Raw genomic sequence first — 13021 nt, 5'->3', positions numbered from 1 at the left:
TATTGGTTGGGAGCGGCACGGGCCGCCTTCTTCGCTTCGCCATTGGCCTGCTCCGTAAGGCGGGGGAACCTACGAGGGGGATGAGCCCGAACGAGGGATGTGACAGCGCTCCAGACCCAACACAGAGAGAGTCCGGAGCCCTGTGGGAGGCCGCTACCGTCTCGCGGCTGGGTGAGTACCCTCCACCCGGCACCCTGCTCCCTCCCCTAGCTCTCCCAGGCTATGCAGCCAGCCCTCGGCGGCGTGCCTGCGCGAGACCCTTTACCATCCCCTCCCCCACACACCGCCCCCTTGCGCCGGCGCGACACCCCCTGCTACCGCACGGTTGTCCGGACGACAAGATCCGCCTTCTCATTGGGCAGTAGGACTGGAGGGGTCTGGTTCGGATTGGAGGGCTTTGTGTTCCGCTCTAGCTCTCCTCGCCCGTTACTAGCCTTTCAATTTCCGCCACTTCCCGGCAGGTTGACGGCATTGCACGCTTTCGCGGGGAGGCTCTGGCTTTCCAAACGCCGGCACTGAAGGTTGTAGTTCTGATTCGTTTTCTTTCCTCTGTCCCCCAGCTGCAGTTTTCAGGACTACGGGGACGGCGTGGGGAGGGAATAGCTTTCTGTTGAACAGTCCAATACGCTGACCCGTGCAACGGGACCACGCCTGGTTCCTGTGTCTCTTACCAAACCGTGACCCCGGAGCACAGAACTGGGTTTGGTGGTCGTGACCAGTTTGTGATCCTTGAAGGAAGAGATCAAGCCTGGTCCTGTATTTCCCTCGCCAGACTGTGACAGGGAGGGCTGGGATCAGGTGTTGTTCCCATGTGCCTCCCACCAGACTTTGACCCCCAAGGACTGAGATCGGGACTGTTTCTACCACAGTATAATATGGCTCTTACAGGGCTGGAACAAGCTTTCAGTCTTTCTGTGGCCTTATTTCAGTCATGTTCTTTTTCTTTTCTTTTTTATTTTATTTTATTTTATTTAGATACAGAGTCTTGCTCTGTTGCCCAGGCTGAAGTGCAGTGGCGCAATCTCTGCTCACTGCAAGCTCCGCTTCCCGGGCTCAAGAGATTCTCCTGCCTCAGCCTCCCAAGTAGCTGTAACTACCGGTGCAGCCACCACACCCGGATAATTTTTGTATTTTTAGTAGAGACGGGGTTTCATCATGTTGGCCAGGCTGGTCTCGAATTCCTGAGCTTAAGTGATCCACTCGCCTCGGCCTCCCAAAGTGCTGGGATTACAGGCATGAGCCACAGCACCTGGCATTCTTTTCTTTTTTAGAGGCAGAGTCTCCGGCTGGAGTGCAGTGATGTGATCACGGCTGACTTCAGCCTTGAACTCCTGGGCTCAAAGCAATCCTCCTGCCTCAGCCTACCTAGTAGCTGGGACTACAGACATGTGTCATCACACATGGCTAATTTTCTTATTTCTTTAGAGACAGAGTTTCACTACGTTGCCCAGGCTGGACTTGAATTCCTGGCCTCAGGTGCTACTCCTGCCTCAGCCTCCCAAAGCACTGGAATTACCAGCCATAGTGCCTGGCCTTAGTCATACTCTTAAAACAGAATGTAATTGGAAATGTTACAGTCCTGTCTGTTAACTGGTAAATTCGGTCCTTTTACATTTCTTTTGGTAATAAACTATTTTAATTTTATTATCTCATTCTGTGCTTTCTATTTGTCCAGGTTTTCCTGCTCCTTTTTTTTTTTTTTAACTCCTGCCTATCCACACGCAGCCATCAGCCCACAAAGACATGACTACCAACACGGGCCCTTTGCACCCATACTGGCCTCAGCACCTAAGACTGGACAACTTCGTGCCTAATGACCGCCCCACCTGGCATATACTGGCTGGCCTCTTCTCTGTCACAGGGGTCTTAGTTGTGACCACATGGCTGTTGTCGGGTCGTGCTGCGGTGGTCCCACTGGGGACTTGGCGGCGACTGTCCCTGTGCTGGTTTGCAGTGTGTGGGTTCATTCACCTGGTGATTGAGGGCTGGTTCATTCTCTACTACGAGGACCTGCTTGGAGACCAAGCCTTCTTATCCCAACTCTGTGAGTCCTGAGTTCTTTCATATGCTGTGGGAGGGGATTTGCTGGGCAGGGATTGGCTTGGATGTTTACCTACCCACCTATTCTTCCGTTTGATTTATTTTAAATTTTTATTTAACCTTTTAAAAAATTTATTATGTACCGGGTGCGGTGGCTCACGCTTGTAATCCCAGCACCTTGGGAGGCTGAAGTGGGAGGATCACTTGAGGTCAGTAGTTTGAGATCAGCCTGGCCAATGTGGAGAAACCCCATCTCTACTGAAAATACAAAAATTAGCTAGGCGCGATGCCTCACGCCTGTAATCCCAGCACTTTGAGAGGCCGAGGTGGGCAGATCACGAGATCAGGAGTTCAAGACCAGCCTGGCCAACATGGTGAAACCCCATCTCTACTGAAAATACAAAAATTAACCAGGTGTGGTGGCACGCACCTGTAGTCCCAGCTACTCGGGAGGCTGAGGCAGGAGAATTGCTTGAACCTGGGAGGCAGAGGTTGCAGTGAGCCAAGACTACACCGTTGCACTCCAGCCTGGGCAACAGAGTGAGACTTCGTCTTAAAAAAAAAAAATTGTAATTATTATCATTCTTTTTTTTTTTTTTTCGCCCTTCTCCAAAACTGGTAGATAACTTGTTTTTGAGACGAGGTCTTGCTCTGTTGCCCAGGCTGGAGTGCAGTGGCATGATCATAACTCACTGCCGTAGCTCACTGCAGCCTCCAACTCCTGGGCTCAAGTTATCATCTCGCCTCAGCCTCCCCAGTGGCTGGGAGTATAGGTGCATAGCTCTATGCCTGGCTAATATTTTCACTTTTTTGTAGAGACAGGATCTTGCTATGTTTTCCAGGCTGTTCTTTAACTCTTAGGCTCAAGCAGTCCTTCCACCTCAGCCTCCCAAAATGCTGGGATGACAGGTACGCACCACTGTGCCCAGTGTTATTTAACCTTTTTGTTCCATGTATATTCACATGGGTCAAAAAACCATTTAAAGAGATTTGCAGTGAAAATCTTTCTATCCACCAAGTTTCCCCAAATGCTATTAGGCACTGGTATTGTTTGTTTGTTTGTTTGTTTGTTTGTTTGAGATGGAGTCTCGCTCTGTCCCCCAGACTGGAGTGCAGTGGCGTGATCTCAGCTCACTGCAACCTCCACCTCCCGGATTCAAGCGACTCTCCTGCCTCAGCCTCCCTAGTAGCTGGGATTACAGGTGCCTGCCACCACAACTGGCTAATTTTTGTATTTTTAGTAGAGACAGGGTTTCCTCATGTAGGCCAGGCTGGTCTCAAACTCCTGACCTTGCGCCTTGGTCTCCCAAAGTGCTGGGATTATAGGCATGAGCCACCGCACCCGGCCAGACACCATTGATAGTTGTTTATGTTTCTTTCCAGTTTATTTACATTTGTAAATCTCAATTTTTCTCAATTGTAAAAGGGGGATAATAGTAATAACCAGCTGTATGTAAGACACTTAGAAGAGTGTTTGGCAAACAGTGGATGCCATGTAACTATTCACTATTATTATTATCGTTGTTTGCATTTTTCCCTTTTTATGCAAATGATAACATGCTATATATACTTCTGATCTTTTCTCTTTTTCTTTTTTTCCTTACAAGAAAACCAAAGAAGCCATTTTCTTTTTTGAGACGGAGTCTCGCTCTGTTACCCAGGCTAGAGTGCAGTGGCATGATTATAGCTCACTGCAGCCTTGAACTCCTGGGCAATCAAGCGATCCTCCTGCCTCAGCCTCCCTAGTAGCTGGGATTATAGGCATGTGTCACCACACCCAGTTAATTTTTTAAAACAACATATTTTTTTAGTGATGGGGTCCTGGCTTCAAGTGATCTGCCCACCTCACCCTCCCAAAGTGCTAGGATTATAACACCACGCCCGGCTGCTTTTTTCAATGAGGTCACTCTTCATGATTTCATAAAGAGCTTTTGAAACAGACATTATACAGTTATTTGACTTGTCTAGTATTGATGGGCATTTTCCCTCAATCTTCTGCCATTATAAACAAGGCTGTGTGCAGTGGATCATGCCTGTAATCCCAGCACTTTGGGAGGCTCAGGCAGGTGGATCACTTGAGGCCAGGAGTTCAAAACAAGCCTGGCCAACATGGTGAAACCTGTCTCTACTAAAAATACAAAAATCAGCTGGGCGTGGTGTCGCTCGCCTGTAATCCCCCAGCTCAGGAGACTGTGGCAGGAGAATCTCTTGAACCCAGGAGGAAGAGGTTGCAGTGAGTCAAGATCATGCCCCTGCATTCCAGCCTGGGCAACAGAGCAAGACTCTGTCTCAAAAAAATAAAATAGGCTGAGCGTGGTGGCTCACGCTTGTAATCCCAGCACTTTGGGAGGCCGAGGCAATTGGATCGCTTGAGATCAGGAGTTAGAGACCAGCCTGGCCGACATGGTGAAACCTCATCTCTACGAAAATACAAAAATTAGCTGGACGTGATGGTAGGTGCCTGTAATCCTAGCTACTCAGGAGGAAAATCACTTGAACCTGGGAGGTAGAGGTTGCAATGAGCCAGGATCGCACCACTACACTCCAGCCTGGGTGACAGAGCGAGATTCCATCTCAAAAAATAATAATAATAAAAAATAAATATACAATAGTGTTTTTTGGCCTCAGGAATAAAGCTGCTATGAACATTCTAATACAAGTCTTTACGTGGACATCTGCTTTCATTTCTCTTGGGTAAATACATAGGAGTGGAATGACTGGATTTTATGGTAGGTGTGTGTATAATTTTATGGAAAACTACCAAACTGTTTCAAAAATGGTTTCACCATTTTATATTTCCACCAGCAACGTAGAAGAATTCTGGTTCCTCCACATCCTTGCCAACACTTGTTATGGTCAGATTTTTTTTTGGTTTTTATTTTTTGGAGGCCAAGTCTTACTCTGTTGCCCATGCAGGAGTGCAGTGCTGCAATCTCAGCTCACTGCAACCTCCGCCTCCCCGATCCAGGCAATTCTCCTACCTCAGCCTCCTGAGTAGCTGGGATTACAGGCGTGTGCCACCACACCCAGCTCATTTCTGTATTTTTAGTAGAGATGGGGTTTCACCATGTTTGTCAGGCTGGTCTCATACTCCTGACCTCAGGTGATCCACCTGCCTCAGTTTCCCAAAGTGCTGGGATTTCAGGTGTGAGCCACCGAGCATGGCTGGTCAGATGTTTCTTAAATTTTAGTCATTCCAGTAGATGTGAGTGATATCTCATTTTGGTTTTAATTTGCTTTTCCTTAGTGACTAATGGAAGTTTGAACATCTTTCATGTGCTTATTGGCCATTTAGAAATCCTCTTTGTGAATAACCTATTCAAGTCTTCTGCCTAGTTTTATATTGGATAGTCTTTTTCTTTCTTTCTTTTTTTTCTTTCCTGAGACAGGGTCTCACTGTCACGCAGGCTGAGCACCGCGGTGCTATCATAGCTCACTGCAGCCTCAACTTCCTGGGCTCAAGCCATCCTCCCACTTCAGCTTAGGTGCATGCCACCATGTCCAACTAATTTTTGTATGTTTTATAGAGATGGGGTCTCACTATATTGTTCAGACTGGTCTCAAACTCCTTTATGCAAGCCATCATCCCACCTTAGCCTCCCAAAGTGTTGGGATTACAGGTATAAGCCACCACGCCCAGCCCAATTCTCTGCTCTTTTTTTAAATATATAATTTTTTTAATTTTTTTGAGATGGAGTCTCGCTCTGTTGCCCAGGCTGGAGTGCAGTGGCGTGATCTCCGCTCACTGCATTCTCTGCCTCCCAGGTTTAAGTGGTTCTCCTGCCTCAGCCTCCCAAGTAGCTAGGATTACAGGCGCACACTACCACGCCTGGCTACTCTGCTCATTCTTTTATTCACTCATCTGTTCACCTACATTCTCTCTGTCTCATTAGCTACTTTACTCACTCCCATCTTCTACACCTGCCTCCTTTTATGCCACACATATTTCTTGAGTACCAATCACAGCCACACTGTTTTGTGTCAGGCTTTGCACACATTACCTTGTTTTAGATAAACCACTAGAATCCAAACAGTTACCCCATTTCACTGATGAGGAAGCAGACGTGTGGGAAGGTTATGAAGTCACTTGCAGGGGCCCCCAGCTCTCACAAATGTGGGTTCCTTTCCCTGCCTTTATTCTTCCTGTCTCTCTCTTTTCTTCAGGGAAAGAATATTCCAAGGGAGACAGCCGATACATCCTGTAAGTGTTTGCCTCTGTCAGTGGAGACTGGCATTGGTTTTGTGGGGGGATGATGAGTTGGGGAGCACTAAAGGGGTCACCTGTGGGAAGAGCGCAGCAATGCCAGTGTCCCCTCATGCTTTCTCCTGCAGGGGTGACAACTTCACAGTGTGCATGGAGAGCATCACAGTTTGCCTTTGGGGACCACTCAGCTTGTGGGTGGTGATTGCCTTTCTCCGCCAGCATCCCCTACGCTTCGTTCTACAGCTCGTGGTCTCTGTGGGTGAGGAGAGGGCACTAGAGGGGCACTGGGCACTAGGTGGGGGACCCACAGACACAGGTGCATCCCTGTGGGTGGGATCTCTCAATGGTGCCCTTCCAGGGATGAGTCAGACTCAATGACAAACCCCCTGAGGCTCTGGAACGGCCATGCCCTTCTCTGAACCTGTGCTCTCAGGTGGGGAGGGTTCATTTTTCTTCCTCCTCCTCCATCACAAAGTCTCCTGTGAAGGTTACGTGAGGTGGCTCAGGGTGGCAGGAAGCCCCTGGAACCTCCAGGATCAGGACTCTGAGATCCTTTTCCTGTAAGATTCAGTCATCTTTTTTTTTTTTTTAAGATGGGGTTTCACCATGTTGGTCAGGCTGGTCTTGAACTCTCGACCTCAGGTGATCCACCCACCTTGTCCTCCAAAGTGCTTGGATTATAGGCGTGAGCTACCACGCCCGGCTCAGTCATGTTTTTTTAAAAACAGGGTCTGGCTCTGTCACTTAGGCCAGAGTGCTATGGCATGATCTCGGCTCACTGCAACCTCCACCTCCTAGGCTCAAGCAATCTTCCCCCCTCAGCCTCCTGAGTAGCTGAGACTACAGACAGGCATGTGCCACCGTGCCTGGCTAATTTTTGTATTTTTAGTAGAAACGGAGTTTTGCCATGTTGCCCAGACTGGTCTCAAGCTCCTGAGCTCAAGCAATCCTCATGGCTTGGCCTCCTGAAGTGCTGGGATTACAGGCTTGAGCCACCGTGCCTGGCCTCAGTCATCTTGTATTGTTAAATTGTTAGCTTTCTTTAGTTCTAGAGATATGAGTTATCTTTAGTCCCAGAATCCTAAGCTGCCTTGGATTCTAGGATTTTGAACTTCCTTAAATCTGAAGGTGTGAGCTCTCCTGAGTTCAGAAATTCTCAGCTCTCTGCCATCTGGAATCCCACTTTTCTGATTTCTTAAATTTTCAGCTTTAGGATTTCAAAATACTTAGCTCTGAGACCCTAAATGATGACTTGGAAGGTGCCTTGGAATAGAATTGGGGAAAGCTTCTCCTTCCTCACAGGGGCTTCTGCTTTCCCTCCTGCCACCCACAGGTCAGATCTATGGGGATGTGCTCTACTTCCTGACGGAGCACCGTGATGGATTCCAGCACGGGGAGCTGGGCCACCCTCTCTACTTCTGGTTTTACTTTGTCTTCATGAACAGCCTGTGGCTGGTGCTGCCTGGAGTCCTCGTGCTTGATGCTGTGAAGCACCTCAGTCATGCCCAGAGCACACTGGATGCCAAGGCCACGAAAGCCAAAAGCAAGAAGAACTGAGGAGTGGTGGACCGGGCTCAAATGCTGGCCAAGGAGGAGCTCTCCACCTGCCAGAAGAGTCTAGTCCTGCTCCCATAGGTTGGAGGGACAAAGCTAATTGATCTGTACACTCAGGCTCATGGGTGGGCACGAGATGGGGAAGAAAGGGGCTGTGTGGAGGCACTGCTGGGAGCCATTGGGACACAGATACAAGAGAAGCCAGGAGGTCTATGATGGTGGCAATTTTTAAAATCGGGAAATAAAAGATCTTGACTGTAATACTGAGCAATCTTTAATTACTAACCCCAGAGATGCCCTATGAACCCACAGACCCCCATCGGCCTCACATAGACCTCCCATCTCTGACCTCACAAACCTCCATCACTGACCTCCCAAGACCGCATAACTCACCACACAGACCCTATCACTGGCCCCACAGTCACCTTGTCTTAACTTGAGCTGCCATAACAAAATGCCACAGACACATACACACCATGGAATACTATGCAGCCATAAAAAATGATGAGTTCGTGTCCTTTGTAGGGACATGGATGAACCTAGAAACCATCATTCTCAGCAAACTGACACAAGAACAGAAAATCAAACACCACATGTTCTCACTTATAGGCAGGTGTTGAACAATGAGAACACACGGACACAGGGAGGGGAGCATCACACACTGGGGTCTGTCGGGAGGAAATAGGGGAGGGACAGCGGGGGGTGGGGAGTTGGGGAGAGATAGCATGGGGAGAAATGCCAGATACAGGTGATGGGGATGGAGGTAGCAAATCACATTGCCATGTGTGTACCTATGCAACAATCTTGCATGTTCTTCACATGTACTCCAAAACCTAAAATGCAATTAAAAAAAAAAAGAATTATATGCAAGGCCAGGCACGGTGGCTCACACCTGTAATTCTAGCACTTTGGGAGGCTGAGGTGGGAGAATTGCTTAGGCTCAGGAGTTCAAGACCAGCCTGGGCAACATGACGAAACCCCGTCTCTACAAAAAATACAAAAATCAGCCAGGCATGGTGGCACACACCTGTAATCCCAGCTACTTGGGGGGCTGAGACAGGAGGATCACTTGAACCTGGGAGGTCAAGGCAGCAGTGAGCTGAGATTGCACCACTGCACGCCAGCCTGGCTGACAAAGTGAGACCCCATCTCAAAAAAATAAAAAATAAATAAAAAAAGAATTAAAAAAAAATGCCACAGACTAGGGGGCCTAAACCACGGAAATTCATTTTCTCACAGTTCCAGAGTCCAAGATCAAGCTGTCAGCAGGTTTGGCTTCTCCTGCAGCCCCTCTCCGTAGCTTGTAGGTGGCCACATTCTCACTGTATCCTCACGTGGTCTCTATGAACTAGTGTCCCTGGTGTGTCCAAATTTCCTCTTTTTTTTTTTTTTTTGAGACAGGGCCTCACTATGTGCCAGGCTGGAATGCAGTGATGTGATCATGGTTCACTGCAGCCTCTACCTCCCGGGCTCCAGCGATCTTCCTGCCTCAGCCTCCTGAGTATCTGGGACTACAGGTGTGCACCACCACACACTGCTAGTTATGTTTATTTTTTATAGCAATGGAGTCTCACTATGTTGCCCAGGCTGGTCTCGAACTCCTAGGCTCAAGCAATCCTCCCATCTCAGCCTCCCAAGTAACTGGGACAACAGGCATATGCCATTATTCTTGATTAACTTTTTTTTAAATTTTTTGTAGAGACGGTCTCACTATGTTGCCCAAGCTGATCTCAAACTCCTATACTCAAGTGATCCTCCCACCTCAGCCTCCAAAGTAGCTGAGACTATAGGTGTGAGCTACCATGCCTGGCCCAAATTTCCTTTTATGAGGACACCATTTGACCAGCCTGGGCAACATGATGAAATCCCATCTCTACAAAAAATTTTTAAAAATTAGCCAGGCATCATGAGGCCAAGGTGGGAGGATCACCTGAGCTGGGGAGGTGGAGGCTGCAATGAGCCATGATCATGGTGAGACCCTATCTTTAAAAAAAAAACAAAAAACAAAAGGGCGCCTGCCAGGTGCAGTGGCTCAATGCATGTGGATCATCTAAAGTCAGGAGTTTGAGACCAGCCTGGCCAACATGGTGAAACCCCATCTCTACTAAAAATGCAAAATTAGCCAGGCGTGGTGGCACATGTCTGTAATCCCAGCTACTTGGGAGGCTGAAGCAGGAGAATCACTTGAACCCTGGAAGTCGAGGTTGCAGTGAGCCAATATCATGGCACCACTGTACTCCAGCCTGGGCAACAGAGACTGTCTCAAAAAAAAAAAAAGGGTAGGGGAAGCTGTGTTGGATTAGGGCCCACCCAGCAACCCAATGTTCTAATGTTCTATGCTCTCTCTCATGCTTTCTCTCTCTCTCTTTTCTTTTTTTTTTTTTTGGAGACAGAGTCTCGCTCTGTGGCCCAGGCTGGAGTGCAATGGCACGATTTCAGGTCACTGCAACCTCCGCCTCCCAGATTCAAGTGATTCTCCTGCCTCAGCCTCCCAAGTATCTGGGATTATAGGCATTCATCACCACGCCTGGCTAATTTCTGTATTTTTAGTAGAGACAGGGTTTCACTATGTTGGCCTGGCTGGTCTCGAACTCCTGGCCTCAGGTGATTTGCCCACCTTGGCCTCCCAAAGTGCTGGGATTATAGGCATAAGCCACTGTGCCCAGCCTCTGAAAACTCTTAACCCAGTCCAACATTAAGTCCCAAGTCTTACGTAAATATCATCCGAATCAAGTGTGAATGAGACTGGAGGTATGATTCATCACGATGCAAAAATTCTTCTCTAGCTGTGAACCCGTGAAACCAGATAAATTATCTGCTTCCGAAATTTGGTGGTAGGACAAGCATAAACGAGATAGATATTTCCATTCCAAAAAGGAGAAATCAGAAAGAAGAAACGGATCACAGGCCAGGCATGGTGTCTCATGCATGTAATCCCAGCATTTTGGGAGGCTAAGATGGGAGGGTCACTTGAACCCAGGAATTTGAGACCACTCAGGGCAACATGGTGAAACCCTGTCTCTACAAAAAATTAAAAACTTAGCCAGGTATGGTGGTATACACCTATAGTCCCAGCTCCTCAGGAGGCTGAGGTGGAAGAATTGATTAAGCCCAGGAGGCCGAGGCTGCAGTGAGCCCTGATCTCACCACTGTACCCCAGCCTGGGCAACAGAGTGAGACCCTGTCTCAAAAAAAAAAGGATCACAGTTCCCAAATAAGTTTGAAACTGAATAAGACAAATTCTATTAAATTTTTAAGGCTTGAGAATAATCCTATTTGGCTCTATGCTCTGTCCTCTGGGCCCACAAGATTGGGGGCCCCACTTTCCTGGCTCACTGGAGAGGCAGTGTTGCTCCCTGAGCTCTGGGTGGCAGCCTGGCCCACTGAAACAGAGGTCCCTCTGCGCTCTGGAACTGAGGAGGAGACAGTCTCACCTTTGGGATTATTCTTCCTTTTTCTTGAAGTATAATGCATGCTCACAGCCAGAAAGCTCTGTTGTCTTGTCCTGTTGAATCCCAGAAGTCCTGCAGTCTTCTGTCCTCTTTAGTCCCAGCTGGCCGTGTTTCTGCTGGTATTACCCATCTCTATTTCTGGCTTCTGCTGAGATGGCTGATTAGGTCAGAGAGTCACACCCATGATCTCTTTGTGGCATGATTGTCTAGCCACACCCTTTGTCTTCTCACCAGAGCACATTCTCAGCTTTTGCAGTATTGGATAGGCTGAGAATTTTTTTTTTTTTATCTTCACATTCAAGTTCCTTTCTGCCTGACAATTTCTTTTTCAATTTCTGTCTCTCCTCTTCCATTCTACTAGAAGCAGCAAAGAGAAATGAGGCCACATAACACACTGCTTAGAAATCTCTTTAGCTAAATCTCCCAAGTTCACGTCTCACAACTTCTACCTTCCACAAAACGCTAGAACACAATTAACCAAGTTCTTTGCCTTTCCTCCATTTTCCAATAACATATTCCTCATTTCCATCTGAGTCCTCACCAGGAGCACCCTCAACATCCATATTTCTACCAGTAGTCTTCAAGATAATTGTCTTAGTCCGTTTGGACTGCTCTGACAAAATACCATCAACTGGGTAGCTTATGGGCAACTGAAATTGATTTTTCATGGTTCTGGGGTCTGGGAAGTCCAAAATCAAGGTGCTGGCAAATTCAGTGTCTAATGAGGGCCTGCTTCCTCACAGGTGGCTCCTTCTCTCTGTACCCTCACATGGTGGGAGAGTAGAACTCTGGTCCCTTCATCACTTATAAGGGAATGACCTAATCACCTCCCAAAGGCCCCACCTCCTAATATCATTACACTGGGGATTAGGTTTCAACATAGGGATTGGAGGTGGCAGGGGGACACAAATGTTAAGACCATAGCAGCAACATATGTTTGTTGGTTTTGTTTTTGGTTTTTTTTTTTTTTTTTTTTGAAACGGAGTCTCACTCTGTTGCCAGGCTAGAGTGAAGTGGTGTGATCTCGGCTCCCTGCAACCTCCGCCTCCCAGGTTCAAACAATTCCCCTGCCTCAGCCTCCCGAGTAGCTGGGACTACAGGCACGTGCCAACACGCCCAGCTAATTTTTGTATTTTTAGTGGAGACAGGGTTTCAGCATGTTGGTCAGGCTGGTCTAGGTCTCTTGACCTCTGAAAAAAAAAATAGATCTCTTGACCTCATGATCCACCCACCTTGGCCTCCCAAAGTGCTGGGATTACAGAGGTGAGCCATCATGCCCAGCCAACATAGACTTTTTCTAACATGCACCTCAAAACTCAGCCTCTACCCATTACCCAGTTCCAAACCCACTTCCACATTTTTAGGTATTTGTTACTGCAGCACCCGACTTCGCAGGACCAAGATCTATGTCAGTTTTCTAGCACTGCTGTAACAAAATGCCACAGACCTTGTGGCTTAAACAATAAAAATTTATTTTCTCACAGTTCCGGAGGTGGAAAATCCCAAGTTCAAGGTGTCAGCCAGTTTAGTGTCCCCTGAGGCCTCTGTCCCTGGCTTGTAGATGGTCACATTCTCGCTGTGTCCTCACACGGTCTTCCCTCTGCCTGCGCATGTCTGTGTCCTAATCTCTTCTTATAGGGACACCAGTCAGATTGGATTAGGACCTGCCCTCACCAACCTCATTTTAACTTAATCACCTCTTGAAAGGCCCTATTTTCAAACAGTCACATTCTGAAGTACTAAGGGTTAGAGCTTCAGCATGAATGTTGGG

At 47.8% G+C, this 13021-nt stretch overlaps 1 protein-coding gene and 1 long non-coding RNA gene across 3 annotated transcripts; one reads left to right on the top strand and one right to left on the bottom strand.

The window, feature by feature from the left end:
* The first annotated feature begins 83 nt into the window (after positions 1–83).
* Positions 84–8059, top strand: EBP (EBP cholestenol delta-isomerase). Of its 2 annotated transcripts, none has more exons than XM_012471681.3 (5): positions 84–171; positions 1676–2044; positions 6205–6241; positions 6373–6503; positions 7578–8059. In XM_012471681.3, exons 2-5 carry the CDS (start codon positions 1744–1746, stop codon positions 7799–7801), a joined length of 693 nt encoding a protein of 230 aa, XP_012327104.1. In that variant the 5' UTR covers positions 84–171; positions 1676–1743; the 3' UTR covers positions 7802–8059. The 2 variants fall into 2 exon arrangements, with proteins under 2 accessions (XP_012327104.1, XP_012327105.1); XM_012471682.2 differs by lacking the exon at positions 84–171 and adding an exon at positions 370–521.
* On the bottom strand, positions 5742–12724 carry LOC135269898 (uncharacterized). Its single transcript, XR_010338154.1, has 2 exons — positions 11233–12724; positions 5742–8631 (listed from the first exon to the last, which is right to left on the bottom strand). It is a non-coding gene; the product is annotated as an uncharacterized LOC135269898 (long non-coding RNA).
* Between the last annotated feature and the right edge of the window lie 297 nt (positions 12725–13021).

This window comes from Aotus nancymaae, unplaced genomic scaffold (assembly GCF_030222135.1).
Source record: "Aotus nancymaae isolate 86718 unplaced genomic scaffold, 86718_ANA_hifiasm-v0.15.2.pri h1tg000058l, whole genome shotgun sequence".
Classification (NCBI taxonomy): domain Eukaryota; kingdom Metazoa; phylum Chordata; class Mammalia; order Primates; family Aotidae; genus Aotus; species Aotus nancymaae.
This window is presented reverse-complemented; position numbering and strand designations above follow the sequence as displayed.